The sequence below is a fragment of the Delphinapterus leucas genome, chromosome 5 (assembly GCF_059928025.1).
Source record: "Delphinapterus leucas isolate spDelLeu-1000000601 "Yukka" chromosome 5, BTC_Dleu_Yukka2, whole genome shotgun sequence".
Lineage (NCBI taxonomy): Eukaryota > Metazoa > Chordata > Mammalia > Artiodactyla > Monodontidae > Delphinapterus > Delphinapterus leucas.
Genome location: NC_143133.1, coordinates 64,133,518 through 64,150,185, shown reverse-complemented (window position 1 = coordinate 64,150,185; position 16,668 = coordinate 64,133,518). Strand labels below are relative to the sequence as shown.

At 34.8% G+C, this 16,668-nt stretch overlaps 1 protein-coding gene across 6 annotated transcripts in view; it reads right to left on the bottom strand.

The window, feature by feature from the left end:
• Positions 1–16,668, bottom strand: part of UBE2K (ubiquitin conjugating enzyme E2 K) — a 108,800-nt gene that overhangs the window by 62,320 nt on the left and 29,812 nt on the right. For 2 of the 6 annotated variants that reach the window (XR_016393261.1, XM_089911806.1), the window contains exons 2-4: positions 7,335–7,391; positions 5,293–5,386; positions 1,062–1,120 (exon numbers count right to left, since the gene is read on the bottom strand). The exons of 1 other annotated variant lie outside the window; for it this stretch is intronic. Coding sequence is in view for 3 of the 5 variants with exons in the window: in XM_089911806.1 (XP_089767932.1) it covers positions 1,062–1,120; positions 5,293–5,386; positions 7,335–7,391 (210 nt within the window). In the remaining 2 variants the exon portion in view is untranslated. The remainder of the gene's footprint in view (positions 1–1,061; positions 1,121–5,292; positions 5,387–7,334; positions 7,392–16,668) is intronic. 3 more of the 6 variants (XM_022565662.2, XM_089911807.1, XM_089911809.1) reach the window with 2 other exon arrangements.

Sequence of the window (16,668 nt, the reverse complement as noted above, 5' to 3'; positions counted from 1 at the left end):
TGGTACTATATAAATTATATAAAATGCTATTGGGAGTAGAGGGAGAAACATTTTGACAGGCACAGCGTAATGGAGAAAGTGATACTTTACCTAGACCTCAAAAGAAAAGTAGAATTTTAAATGATAGGGACAATGGTTCAAATGAAAATGACAGGGAAGTGTGAAAGAATAAGCATTAACCTACAAACAGCAAATAATCTAGGCTGGAGAAAAAGAGACTCATATTGTGGGTGAGGGCAGCAGAAGATTAGGATGGAAAAAAAGACTAAGGTCAGGTTACAGGAGCTTTTAAATGCCCAGCTAAGGAGTTCAGACTATTAACAAGGAAAGAAAAGAAACATGATCAAAACTGCACTGTAGGAAGATTTATAGAACAGCAGTGCAAAGAATGAATCGTATGGCAAAGATGAAAGGGTGATCAAATAATAGGCAAAACAGGCGCAGTAATAAAGCTGAATGCCTAAACTAAAATGGTGATGATAGCAAAAGTAAAGACATAAAGGAAGCAATTCAGTCAAAAAATAAGTTTAGGTTAGTTCCCCTTGTTATACACAATCCTAGATTATTCTGTTTCCTCTTTTAACATTCATCACAGTTGCAATGATTTGTTCATTTTTTCCCCCCACTAGAACATGAGCTCCATGAAAGCAAGGACAGCAGTGTAAGTCTTACTTATTGCTATATTGGCACAAAGTACTCAAATAATTGTTGAATAAAGTCAGAGTACTCTCTTCCCTAAAAAATATACTTCTCTGAAGCAAATAAGGACTTGTATAAGGATTCTCTAAATTTGGGAACACTATAAGTTTTTCCAGACCCAGAATTTAAGCCGTTGTCAGATACACATCCTATTCCTGTCTAAAGTTATTACTAGCTGCCTCTGAGTAAGCTTACTTTTCATTCTAATTCCAGAAGCAAACCATCTGTCATTACCTGACATCTTGTCCATGCTAAATTTACACAGTAAACAACTAAAACATTTGTAATTTTAATAAACACTAAAGTATATATTAATTAAACGAGCCAAGAAAAGTTCATGCACAAAAATAGGCTTACAATACCTTAGGGGGATTAAATGGATATGTTTCTGGTATTTTAATCTCTAGTTGATATCTTCCTCCTAAAAAATGGGGAAAACAGAAAGTTAACAGTGCTGCTCACCTCAAATATGTAAAGCCAAATATAGTGATAGAACTTTTCAAAACATATACTATTTTATAGTCAATTACAACAGATTCATTTTAAAGCTGAAACCCAAAAAGGAAATAAACAAAAGCACTAGTTTTTAATTTAAAGGTTATTTAAAGCATACAGAATACCCATTTTAAACAATTGATATTAGTTTATCAGTGAATAACTGGAGAGATGGATGAATACATTAAATCCACAGACGATCCAATGCCAAAGACTTCACTGGAACAATTACGTAGCACAGGTTCCATCTCCTTTTGTTTCCTTTAGTCCACACTGATAAGAGTTGCTAAATAACAGGAAAAAATGGAAAGAAAAAAGGAAAAGAAGAAAAAAAGAAAGAAGATAGGGAAGTATAAAGGCATAGGTGGTACACATAAAAAGGATACACAGATTACGCCAAAAACTGAAAAATCTACTTCTAGCTGGTTCTCTCAAATGCAAAAATGTCCCAAAGTTTTAATCTGGGACATTAAATTAAATGCCAACACTTCTTGTTAAAATTTAAAAAACAAAATTCAATAGTAAGACAAGAGTCAGGAATAAAGACAAAAACCTAGTCTCTTCCTGTAAATGGGTATACAAAGAGACTGTTCTAACCAGTAACATATAAACAGTAGGCAACATTCCATTTTGGTCTGAAGTTATCTTGAGCAACTAGCAGCTAAATAAGTTTTTTTTTTTTAAGCTTATCTAGCTTCCCATAACTAGGATATTAAAGGGGGAGGATAACTGCTTCTCAGGAAACTCTGAAGGGGGAATCTTGCACTGGATGGCAGACTGGATTTGAATCCTAACTCTACGGAACCTTCCAATTCTAAGATTTTATGATCCATTACCAAAGAATATTTATCATTCCAAAATACAGCAAATAAAACTGAGCTAGCGAAATATTTATATATGAAACTATGCCTGGGATTTGCTTCAAAATAATCAAGGGATGAATTACATCAAAGACTGGCCATGAAATGACAGTTATTAAAGCTGGCTGATGAGTGCCTGGAGGTTTTTGCCTTCTGTATATATCTGAAATTTTCCATAATAAAAAGTAATAAAACAAAAACAGTAATTGTGCTCTAGGAACGCTACTGACTTCAAAATTCCGTACACTCAATTCTCAGTATATCCTGCCACTTCCTTCATTGTTAGAACAGATGAATGTGGATCTAAGAAAAAAACAAAAGAGCAATTCACTTGGTACCACTTTCTTCAAGCCCTTTTGGTGCCAATTCTTCTTTTCTTGCTTATTCCTTTTAATAGAATCCCATACTGACTAATGCACAAGTTGAACTAGATGCCTGAAGCACATAGAATACAGCAGCAGTGAAATATAAAGGAAAGAAGTCAAAAAAAAAAGAAACAAAAAAAGACAGGTAAGAGAAGAGTACCTCAAGAAATTTTTGTGTATACAGAGATAACTGTTTATATTCAGAGCTATAAATGCTAGCTTCAAATATAGGTATAATAAATTTAGCCTGAGTAATGTGTACATTCTTCTTTTTCATTCCTATGAATCTTACTTTTTTCATTAAATTCCAAATTACTGTCTCTATAACCTTTCATATAAAGTTTTTCCTTCTTGAATGTCCAAAACAATCTCTTAGGAGCAGTGTGAGAGCCCTGAAATACTATATAAATAATGCTGCACCCTAGAGTCCCCCAAATCCTATTTCTACTCCATATGCTATTGGTATGCTCTGTCTTGCATTATTTGACAACTTCAATATATAATCAATACAGCATTAACCACAGCATTATTTGATATATATCAGAGTAACACAACTAAGGGAGCTTTATGATAACTACATTATTATTATCATAACAGTTTTCACTATAAAACATTTACTTCTTGAAGAACAGCTTTTACTACTACACATTTATAATCTTTAAATGGGGAAGGGATGAATTTTTCAAAAAATACCAAGAATGATTCCATAAATTTAAAACAACTCTTAGGTACAAAGCCTCAAGAACTAAATTGTTCCTCTGCCACTGAGCCGTTAAGGCAAAAGAAGAAAACATGTACAATATGGTCATTTTAACTCAATCTGATTACTTTTAACACTACATAAAATAGCTACCTTAATGATGTTATTAACAATTTAACATTCCACACGTAAACTTTTGCCCTGGCTATTGAGATAAAACAACAACAACAAAAACCCTCAAAAAAAAATCCCTCAAAATTTAGCAAGAGTCCTGAGATAAATATTAGCAAAATATTTTACCCCTGTTCGTATTTCAAAAAAAGTATCTAAGTTTATGCCCTCGAATGTGCTTTTCTTAAACAAAATGAACAACTTCAATAGTTTTATGATAAAAAGAATACAATTTAAGTTTATCTACTTCAAATATATACCCAAGAAGCATATTAAAACTAATCTTATCAAACATTAATGTCTCATTTAGTGGCAGCAGCAGACATAAGCACTTAAAAATGACCAAACTTGTTTCTAACTAATGAATATGGTATAGTTATAATTTAATCATCCTACAAATAAGTATTGTCCAATTTTTTAAAAATTCATGTACCTTTATTAAGGGTTGCTAAGAAGGTAATAAACATTCTGCCTAGTTCAGGAGATCTCTTGTTTATAAATATCAATTTACTGGAAGAGCTCCATGGTGATAATGCTACTGCCCTAATATCTTTCAAAAATACATCTAAACAACCTAAAAAGTAATTCAAGAATATTTATAATGTATGCCTTCAAGAAGAAGCTTGTATATCATTACAAACAATATCTGCTATTAAGGACGAACTTGATTTTTATAAGATAACTAAAGATCTCTTCTCCATCTAACAACTGTCAAAAGGACTAAATGAATAGCATCCATGAAAGCATCCAGATGAGGCCTGGCATACAGGAGGCACTCATAAAACAATATACAAAATTAAATAAGTCTAGAAATGGCTCATATGAACTATAAAACAGAAAATAAAATTTTGTCATTTAAGATTTGGTAGAATGTGCTAAAGACATTCTAGGATCTTTAAAACTTTGAATGAAAAGAGAAACACAGTCTAGAACGTTGAATTTTTCTGAAAAATTTTGGGTAACTGTTCATTACAGAATTGTAGAACCACTACATTCAAAGGAGACATAACTACCACTTCCAATATTCAATCAATCCTGATTTATTCAAGAGCAGAAAGTGATTAGAAACACAGGCTTTGGAGTCAATGGCTATTAGGACTCAAATCCCAGCTGTGCTGCTTAGATGTCTTAGCCAAGTTACTTAACTTTCCTGAGCTTAAGTTTCTTCATCTATGAAACAGTGATAACCGTACTTACCTCATAAGATTTGTTATAAGGAGTGAATGAGGAAGTACACGTAAACCTCTAACAAGTAAGAACTCAATAAGTGCTACTACTACAAATTCCGTGACATGATTTCCATTAAACAAATATTTGAATGCTTATTATATGCAAGAATCTTGGTTATGCTATATAATCCAAATTTACAGTAACACTCACTACTGAAGATCTGCCTAATGAGGAAATAAAAAGCTATAAAGCTTCTTTCTGTATCTTACCACCCAATTCCATGGTCTAAAGTAGCTATAGACTTAGTTTGTAAACACAGAGTTCAGCAAAACTGTCTCCTTTCTATATGTCTTGAAACGATCACTCAAAGATTTCCTGAATAAAGAAAATTAAATATGTGGAATACAGCCTGTATGAAGACATATGAGTAAATTACATGCTAAATGACAAACAGGGGAGAGAAGCTTTTCTTTAAAAATTAACATAAGTCAGAAATTTAAGGCAAGGTTTGTTTACAGATACCATATGAAGGGTAACTGAGAGTCCATATAAGTTAAAGTCTTAACATGCTAGATGTTTTATACTGTTAGATTCTAACATAATATAACCTGCAACTTGGCTCTTTGGAAAAAGAAAAAAATTAGCTAAAATTCAGTAAGAAAAATCAGTCTAGATAAGTATCTAAATTTATTATTTAAAAACTGCTGTATATATCCTTAAGCCAAATGAAGTTACCTTTCACGTAGTTTATAAATGCTTGAGATTATTCTGATTTAATGTTTCGGACAAGTTCTAATATGCACAATATTTTGATACAGAAAAAAGTACTTGCCTTCATATGGTGTGTCTGGAGGTCCTGCTATTTCTCCTCTTAATTCTGTAAAATTCTCATCTACAAGATCTACTTTAATTTGATTTTTGCTCGTCTTAAAAATAAACAGAAAATAAATGTTAGTTATATCAGCAAGAAAAAGGCCTATTTTTATTAAAGTATTACCTATAAAAAATTTTGAAACACGCTCTTTCATAAGCTTATCTGCTCTAGTAAAAATAATAGTCTGCTTTTCTAGAACGTAATTAGCCAATCTGAATATTTAAAACAAAAATACTAACAAATTTTAACTGCAATGTTTTTAATGACATAACACCACTCTGAACAACAGTACAATGTCTGGTTGACTTTACAGGAATTGGTTTACAGTCTGGTTGACTTTTGAGAAAACTAGCAGACACCTTTATTTTATATTTGCTGAGTTCATGTGTGTTAGGTCCAAAGTGATAATTCTATTCATCTGTAAATGAACTCTGCAATTCGATACCCCCGGGCTACATGGGTTCTAGCCCAAACAGAAAATTCAAGATCATTAAAAACTATTTAGGCTATAAGCTCTCACTTAAATTTCTAGATGTTTAGGTTAACTGAAATACTACACCATCAACAGGATGATGAAAGCTCTAAGTGTCTAATTAATATCGCTTTCCACAATAATTCCTAAAGCCTAAATGCCTCAATAGAATCTTCTAATGCCTTCCTCAAACTGTTTTTCTGCTTAGTTTACTTCAATGGCAATTACTTACTTCTCAAAACAGATTTTTATATTTATCTACAGCTACTTATTTTGTACTTTACACTTCTCAAAGTACTGTCATATCAATATTATCACTTCAATCTCTCAATAATCTTTAACAATTCATTCTCATAGTAAACAGTGACCATGATTCAGGAAACCTTCCAGTGGGATTCACTTTAATGCTCCCAAGTACCTGCCTGCAAATGGGCTCTCCGCTTACATTATGTAACCTACCCCAGTATCTTACTGGTCTATTCACCAAACACAATGATCCTCCCCTTTTCTCAATTTTTTAAAACATAAATCCTTAATATACAAAGCTCTCCTTTCATTTTTTGGTTAGGATTTTTATATTTATCTACATCTACTTATTTTGTACTTTACACTTTATACCTAAGTGACACATGTACTCTTATGAAAGAAAGCCCGACAAGATTTCAAAAGTAAATTTTTGCTTTTGAACCCACTTCTTAAACTTGCTTACTGGATGAAACAGTGTAGGAATTATTGTTTTAAGGTCCCTGACTTCCTCCCCTCACCCCCAGGAGAAGATACCATCATTTTCACTTTCTCTGTACTAAACAGTTTAGTACCGAATGTTAAGTACAGAAAAAATACATAATTTAAAACTCAAATTTTAAAGATTTAATGACTCCTAATTTATCTTATCTTTTAATAAGAACATAGGATTAAAAAACTTACTTTATGCATTTTAACTAGTACTGGTTTATTTCATAACATTTTTCTACATTTGGGATTAAAGTATTTCATATTTTTCTGAAGATAATTTTACCCCCAAATTAAATTTAATTATAAATATGCATAATGGGGAACTTCTTCCTGTGCCCTAAAAAAATCATTATTATCCTTGGTATTTTCAGAAGAGGATGAAATGTACAATTTTAGTAATGGCAAAATACTTTTTCCAGTAAGCACAGGAATTGATAATGTTAAAATGAAAATCATAGGCACCGGACGTTCATTCACCGACCAATTTAAGAAGCCAAAAGTGTAACTTACAGACATCTATTTTTCTCCCCTACGATTTCTAAGGGAAACAAGAGTAACCGAATCTTGCAAATCGTGAACGCTTTCAAAGTTCTCAATAAGGTTCCCACAATAACCCCTTCCGCAAAAGAAGTAAATAATCCTAAAATGGCAGGATACTAAAGGACACTTACTACACTGAAGTTTGGGGAAGGGTAGAAAGAAGTAACAAATTAGAAAAGCTGCCTTCTAGATTGTCCCCAACTGTTTGTTTAGTAAAATGCTAAGTAAACAAATATTAATAAACAAATATTACCTCTGTCCTCATTCCCCCAAAATTGTAATTCAGAGAAAAGTGAGTCTTTTTTTCACTCTAGGGAAAGAACACTATTCGTGTATGAAAAATTTACTAAACAACTCAAGAAAATACAATCACCATAATGAATCCCATTAATAAAGTATTCTATGTTCTAGAGTAGGGTTTTTATCCACAGATAACCAAAGATAAAAAGAAAATGGAAAGTTAAAGACAGATTTTTCACAGCTTAATTTTTCTATCACGCAACAATTATCATTTATTACATCCATACTTTAATTCAAACATCCAGTATTTCCACAATCCAAAACTCCAACCCCACTGCCCACACAAAATAACTTAAAATCCCACTTTAAGACTCAAGAACTGTAAGGGGAAAAAATGGAAAACAGCAAAATGACAGACAGTATTTTAAAAAATCATGGCCTTGGAAGTCAGACAGATGTGAGGTGATTCCCAGTTCTGCCACTTATTTGTGATGTTAATTCAGGTAAGTCACCATCTAACTCTCAATTTTATTATTGTAAAATGAGAATACACCTCAGAATTAAATGAGAATCTCCTGGATAGAAGGAGCATAGTTACCCTTCTCCTAACACTATTAATTACAAAAACCTTTGATTTCAAAGCCCTATTTTATAAAATTTATTTCAAAGGTCTGTTTCCAAACTAAGAATGGAAACTGTAATTTCTAAAAATAAATAAAATAATGTGTTTTCGATTTTAATGACTGCAACAACCAGGGAGGCTGAGGCTTTTGGATGAAACCTTGAATTGTTTCATCACTATACTATTTTTTCTAAGAACAGTTGGAAAGTTGCTTTACTATACTTTCTTCTCCCAACTTATCTGAACACACAGTGGGACCTCTGGTAGTCTTGATTTTTCTTACGTTTCCTTGTGGCTCCAATGCATTTCCAACACATAAAAGGAAAAGAGATGAACAAAAGCTACAGCTCCTAGTAAACAATTTTTTATTGAATATTTTATTAAGATATAACATGCATAAAGTATGCCAAACAGTACATAACGCTGAAGTTAATTTGGAAGTGGTAGATAAACGAACATTACTGCTAATAAGCAACTGTGCAAAATTTAAAGCAATTCTAGTAGATTCTCAAGGCCAAGTCTCTTGATGAACTGACATCATCATCATCACAAAATTCTTTCAAATAATTCCTGGGATCTACTACATGCCAGAAAGCAATCTCAACTGTCAGTGAAACAACTAAGTGACAAAACTAAGTCCCTGCCCACTTGGAGCTTACATTCTCCTGGGAAAAACTAAAAATTGATAGATTTTATTGAGAAAGCACTAAGCATAAGCTACTGTTGTTTAACCTGTTTAAAACGTACTACCTATGTGACCTTGAGCAAGTTAACTAACCACTCCATACCTCAGTTTCATCCTCAGTCAATTGGGAATTAATAGTACCTACCACATACAGTTTATGGGGGAATTTAATGAACACAATATTAATGCCTACCAAATAGTAAATGCTGAATGTATAGTAGCCATTTAACACTTCAATATGTTGACTTTTGATAATGATGTTGGAGCAGAAAACTTCTACATAAAGCAAATATTATACTTTAAAGGAATAATTTATCACTTTAGCCTCTCTTCTTTTATTCTGGAAAAAGTTTTCTAAAATATAATTTAAATCCAAATTTCAGATAGGCAAATATAATTCTAAATGACCCCTAAAGTTATAGATAATTCTCATATGCTATTAAAAAAACTATTAATTTGTTTCCTAGTCAAAGCACTACTACCAAAATTCAGGAACACTGCTCATTATTATCATGTAAATAAATGTGAAATTCAATTCTTCCTCATTTGTTGGAAATGAGGCTTAACACTTGCCATTACTTTCTCATATTTTAACATAAATGACTTATGTTTCCCCTACTATTCTAGGGCTCAAGAAGAAACATTTCCACCTCCTAAGCAGTTAAAAACCTGAAACTTGGGACATTCACATTTCCAAAGCAGGGCTGACATGGAAACTAAGAGACTAGAAGAAAAATGGGAAACTGAGGCCATGGGGACACATTTGTGGTCCTTACTAAAAACCACATTCTAGACTAGTGCTATCCAATAGAAATAGAACATAAGCCACAAATGTACTTTATTTTTTTCCAGTTATTCATAAGTGATTGTATTTTTTTAATTGAAATATAGTTGATTTACAATGTTGTGTTAGCTTCTGGTATACAGCAAAGTGATTCAGTTATATATGCTTTTTTTTTTAATGGTAATTATATGACCATTTCTCTTTTCTTTTTTTTTTTTTTGAATTTATTTATTTATTTTTGCTATGTTGGGTCTTTGTTTCTGTGCGAGGGCTTTCTCTAGTTGTGGCAAGCGGGGGCCACTCTTCATCTCGGTGCGCGGGCCTCTCACTATCGCGGCCTCTCCTGTTGCGGAGCACAGGCTCCAGATGCGCAGGCTCAGTAGTTGTGGCTCACGGGCCTAGCTGCTCCGCGGCATGTGGGATCCTCCCAGACCAGGGCTCGAATCCGTGTCCCATGCATTAGCAGGCAGATTCTCAACCGCTGCGCCACCAGGGAAGCCCATATATATGCTTTTTTAAAAAAATATTTATTTAGTTATTTGGCTGCGTCGGGTCTTAGTTGCAGCACTCTGGATCTTTAGTTCAGCATGTGTGATCTAGCTCCCTAACCAGGGATCAAACCCAGGGCCCCTGCATTGGGAGTGTAGAGTCTTAGCCACTGGACCACCATAGAAGCCCCCATATATATTCTTTTTCATATTCTGGTCCATTATGGTTTATTACAGGATATTTAATATAGTTTCCTGTGCTAAACAGTATGACGTTGTTATCTATTTTATATATAGCAGTTTGTATCTGCTAATCCCAAATTCCCAATTTATCCCTTCCACACCCCCTTCCCCTTTAGTAACCATAAGTTTGTTTTCTATGTAAGTCTGTTTCTATTTTGTAAATAAGTTCATTTGCATCTTTTTGGGGGGGGGCGGGGGGCATGCAACTTGCGGGATCTTAGTTCCCCAACCAGGGCTTGAACCCGGGCCACCTCAGTGAAGGCACTGAGTCCTAACCACTGGACCTCCAGGGAATTCCCCATTTGTATCATTTCTTTAGGTTCCACATATAAGTGATATGATATTTGTCTTTCTCTGACTTACTTCACTTAGTATAATCTCTAGGTCCATCCATGTTGCTGCAAATGGAATTATTTCATTCTTTATATGGTGGACTAGTATTCCATCGTGTGTGTATATGTATGTGTATATACACATCTTTTTTATCCATTCATCTGTTGATGAACATTAAGGTTGCTCCCATGTCTTGGCTATTGTAAATAGTGCTGCTATGAACACTGGGGTGCATGTATCTTTCTGTATTATAGTTTTATCTGGATATACGCCCAGGAGTGGGATTGCTGGATCGTATGGCAACTCTAGTTTTTTAAGGAACCTCCATACTATTTTCCATAGTAGCTGCACCAATTTACAGTCCCACCAATAACATGGGAGGGTTCCCTTTTCTCCACACCCTCTCCAGCATTTAAAATTTGTAGATTTTTTAATGATGGCCATTCTGACTGGTATGAAGTGATACTTCATTGTAGTTTTGATGTGCACTTCTCTAATAATTAATGACGTTGGGCATTGTTTCATGTGCCCACTGGTCATCTGTATGTTTTCTTTAGAGAAATGTCTATTTAGGTTTCCTGTCCATTTTTTGATTGGGTTGCTTGAGCTGTATGAGCCGTTTGTATATTTTGGAAATTAAGCCCTTGTTGGTCACAACATTTGCAAATATCTTCTCCCAGTCCACAGGTTGTCTTTTTGTTTTGTTCATGGTTTCCTTTGCTATGCAAAAGCTTTTAAGTTTGGTTAGGTCCCATTTGTTTATTTTTGCTTTTAATTCTATTGCCTTGGGAGACTGACCTAGGAAAACACTGGTACAATTTATGCCAGAGAACGTTTTGCCTATGTTTTCTTCTAGGAGTTTTATGGTGTCATGTCTTATATTTTAAGTCTTTAAGCCATTTTGAGTTTATTTTTGTGTATGGTGCGAGGGAGTGTTTTACAAATGTATTTTTAAATTTTTCTAGTAATCACATTAAAAAGAGTAAAAGGAAACAGGAGAAATTAATATTTACCTCCAATATATTAAAAATTATTTTAATATGTAATTAAAATTTCTGAGATACTTCACATTTTATAATACTAAGTCTTCAAGATTCAGTGTCTAACTTACAATTACAGCACCTTTCAATTTGGAATGGCCACACTTCAAGTGTTCTAAAGCCACATGTGATAGGCAGATCCACAGAAACAGAAAGTAAAATATCGGTTTCTCAGGGAGGAGGGGAAAATAGGAAGGATCTGTTAATCAGGGATTCTTTTGGGGGTGACAAGAATGTTCTGGAATTATATACTTGTAATAACTGCACAACCTTGTTATACTAAAAACCACTGACTAATACACTTTTTAAAAGAGTAATTTTTTTTAAACTTGAAGGAAAAGAAAAAAATCACACATAGCTAGTGGGTACAGTACTGGACAGTGTAGCTCCAAAGAACCAGGAAATAATAGCCTCTCCAATTACAGAAACAGTGTGCCATTAAAATCTTACTTTCTGGACTTTTGTCATCACACTTCACACAATCTAGAATACAGAATAATTACAGTTCTGAACCTACTAATTCCATGAATATTTATTAAGTACCCACCATTTGCAAGGCAAATAGGTACTGGTGGTAAAATCATCAACCAGAAATGTTCTCTAACCTACCTTATCCCCATAGAGTTTTCATTCTAAGGTATTAAACAACAAATTATATAATTTTTAAATGAAGGATAGGATATCATGAGTCATGATTAAGAAGAGGATTCCCTCAGGAAATCACCTTTAAACGATTTAACTTAGGCAATGACAGCATTTCAGGCAGAAAGTTCATCCTGTGCAAAGTAGAGGCGAGGAAGGACTTGGCATGTTTAGAAATTGAAAAGCCACCAACGTGACTAGAATACACAGAATAAAAGAGCAGAAATGAGGGAGGGAAAGTAGGCAGGAGCCAGATTACGCAGGGCCATGAAGAACAATAAGAAAAAAAAGTTGAGACAAGACAAACAGATTTGGGTCTTTTAAAACATCCTGGCTGCAGTGGGAGGGAAATGCCTGGAGGGAGATTAAAGCAGATACAGAGAAGAAGGTTAGGAATCCAGTGACAGTGATTAGAAAGTACACTGAGATGAAGAGAAGCAGATGAATTAAGACCAGCAGGAGATAAAATTTATAGAACTTAGTTATTATATACTAAAACTGTATGATCTTAAGGAAGGAACAAGGATCACTCTTACGGTTTTGATTTTCCACTGGGTGGATGGTAAAACAATAACTAAGATAAGGAAACGGGAAACTGAGGGGTCAGAGTTTGGGGAAGAGGGAAAATCAAAAATTCAGCTTTGGACATGTTGAAAAAAGATATTTATGAAAATCCAAAAGGCCAAGTAGACAGTTGAAAACTCAGGTCTAGAGTTCAGGAGTGAGCTTGGCTGAAGATACGGTGAACAAGAGGAAAATCCAGGATACTCTGTTATCACTGGCACCAAAGAAAGAAAAATGTTTCAAAGAGAAGAGCAGTTAGGGCTTCCCTGGTGGTGCAGTGGTTAAGAATCCGCCTGCCAGTGCAGGGGACACGGGATCGAGCCCTGATCTGGGAAGATCCCACCTGCCACAGAGCAACTAAGCCCATGCGCCACAACTACTGAGCCTGCACTCTAGAGCCCACAAGCCACAACTACTGAAGCCTGCACGCCACAACTACTGAGCCCGCACACCACAACTACTGAAGCCTGCGCGCCTAGAGCCATTGCTCCGCAACAAGAGAAGCCACCGCAATGAGAAGCCTGCGCATCGCGACGAAGAGCAGCCCCTGCTTGCCACAACTTGAGAAAGCCCGCACGCAGCAACGAAGACCCAACGCAGCCAAAAGTAAGTAATTTATAAAAAAAAAAAAAAAGCAGAGTAGTTAATGTTGCTGAGAGATTAATAATAACTAATACACCATATAAGCTGTACCCTAACTGACTTATATGTAATAATTCATTTAACCCTCACAACTTTATGTGTTTACCAATAAGGAAACTAAGACACACAGAGATCACACACAGCTAATAATCAGAAAAGCCTGGTTCTAAAGATGATGCAGGAGCCAAGGCATATACATTCTATTTCACCGACTCTTAAGATACCATCAATTACAGGATGCCCCAGTGTCTGCCCAGTAAGAAATACATACCACCATTTACACTATGACACAATATTTACCATTTAGAATTTTTATTTTACACTTAACTCAAAGAGACTTTAGACTTTACATATATTACTATTAAGACTGCACAAAGAAAAAATAAGCAAAAATTATCTTCTTCACAGTGAAAGCCCTGAATGTGCACACACACAAACTTCCGAAAACACATACAAGAAATCGGCAATGGTGGATCTCTGAGGGTAAGAAAACGAAGAATTATGGATCTGAGGTAAATGGGAGACCATGGTGCTGTTTGAAAATTATTTTAAACACATACACATGTAACTTTTGCTCTGAATGAAACACTTTAAAAAGGCTGAGCAGCAGGGAGGTCTTTGCAAAGTGAAAAGATAAAAACACCCACTATTAACTGGATAGTCATGAATGGTGAGGAAATGGAGAGCATGATTAGAGAGAACTCCTCCAAATGTTGGCTATAAAGGGGGAAGTGAGAAACAAAGCAGTAGTTTGGATGAAGAAAGAGGGCAGAAGGTGGGGTTTCTTTATAACATAGCCATTAAACAGTATGTTTAAATGCTCATGACACAGCTATGGTAGAGTTAGACGTTAAAAGTAAGGATGGCAGATAATGTAATGAAGAAGATGGAACGGGGTAGAATGGGTGAAATCCGAAATGAGAAGAATAAATGACTGTCCAAACTGAAAATCAACTACTCTTCTTAGATCCATCAGAGACTTGAAGTCACAGGGTCAACCACAGCCCCCATAACTGGAGAGACAAACGGGCAGAAAAAGAGAATCAAACCAGAACAAAAGCTCACAAGCATCTCTGCTTGAACCACTACCAGAGTATGAAAACCTAAATTGTAATTGACATTGCTGGAGGCACAGTGGGGATAAATTTGAGAGTGAAAAACTCCCAGGGGGCCCTACCACTTTTGTGAATTTTTACCTCCAGGATTCCTACAAGGTTTTCACAGTGAAGATCACAGAAAAATCCCCTCATGCTTCTGGCAAGGGAAGGGAGAAAGTAGCCATTTCTCTTATTTAGAAATAAGCCCAGAGTATTTGATTCTTCTTAACAAAGCCTGCCCGCAAGCGAAACTATTTCACCAGAGCATAACATCAATTGGGGTTTTAACAGATCTAACCAACCTGAGAGAGGGGCAATACCCTCCAGCCCCCTCTAGCCTGACACCTATAGCTACTGCAAATCGTAAACACAGCCTAAACCCTAGCTAGATAAACATAAAAGGTAACACTAAAGACCTACTTGTATAGTTCCTTTTCTAGTACATTATGCCTGGCTTTCAAGAAAAAAATTACAAGGCATACTAAAAGACAAAAAACACAGTTTAAAGAGGCAGAGTAAGCATCAGAACCAGACTCAGATATGGCAGAAATGTTGGAATTAGACTGGAAACTTAAAACTATGACTAATATGCTAAGTGCTGTAACAGAAAGAGTTGACAACATCCAAAACACATGGGTAAATGTAAGCAGAGAGATGGACTCTCTAAGAAAGAATCAGAAGGAAATGCTAGAAATCAAAAAGATTGTAACAGAAAAAAAAAATGCTTTTGATGGACTCATTAGTACATAAATGTGGAGAAAGAATCAGTGAGCTAGAAGAAGTGTCAATAGAAACTTCCAAAACTGAAATGCAAAGGAAAAACACGTGAAAAAGACAACAGAATATCCAAAAGGTGTAACATATGAGTAATGGGAATACCAGAAGGAGAAGAAAACAAGAAATATTTGAAGTAATAACTAAGAATTTCCCTAAATTAATGACAGATACCAAATCACAGATCCAGGAAGCTCAGAGTTCAAACCAAAATCTATACCTAAGCATACCATATTCAAACTGAAGAAAATCAGAACAAAGAAAACATCTTGAAAGAAGCCAGAGGAAAAAAAACACCTTGCCTATACAGGAGCAATGATAAGAGTTACATTAGACTTCTCTTCGGATTCATGGAAGCTAGAGGAGAATAGAGTGATACATTTAAAATGTTTTTAAAAAAAAGCCCCACCAACCTAGATTTCTATATCCAATGGAATTATCCCTCAGAAATCAACAATAAAGACTTTTCAGATAAACAAAAATTAAGGGAATCTATTGCCAGCAGACCTGCCTTGCAAGAAATGTTAAAAGAAATTCTTCAGAAAGCAGGATAATGATATCGATCAGACACTTTGAATGTATTTAAAGAAAGCAACAGCATTAGGAAAGGAATAAATGAAGATGAAATAAAATATGCACTACCCATGAAGTAATGTAGTGTTATCTGGAAGAGCATTTTTTTGGGGGGGCTGTGCTACACAGCTTGCAAGATCTTAGTTCCCCAACCAGGGATCAAACCCAGGCCCCCCGTCAGTGGAAGTGCAGAGTCCTAACCACTGGACCACCAGGGAATTCCTAGAAGAGCACTTTTAAGTAAATGTGTATGGTAATTCAAGGGTAAAGTTTTTTTTTTTTTTTAAAGCACAACTGCTACACTAAGAGAAGAAAAAAACTAAAACTAGAATCATATAAAATGATCAATTAAAAACAAGATAAGGCAGAAAAGAGTGAAAGACAAAAAAAGAACAAGGGCAATAAACAGAAAACCATTTAAAAATATGGTAGGCATTAATCCAGCTATCAGTTATGATCTTACATGTCAATGGTCTAAATAATTAAAATATACTGTTGAAGTAGATAAAAAACGGATTCAACTTCATGTTGTCTATAAAAAATCACTTTAAATACAACACCAAAACACAGGCAACAAAAGTAAAAATAAAACAGACTACATCAAAATGAAAAACTTCTGTGTATCAAAGCATACAATCAACAGAGTGAAAAGGTAACCTATGGAATAGGAGAAAATATTTGCAAATCATATAAATGACAAGTGGTTAATATCCAAAATATATAGAGCTCTTAAACTCAACAACAAAAAACAAACAACCTAATTTAAAAATGGCAAAGTGGGACTTCCCTGGTGGTCCACTGGTTAAGAATCTGTCTTGCAATTCAGGGGACGCCAGTTCGATCCCTGGTCAAGGAACTAA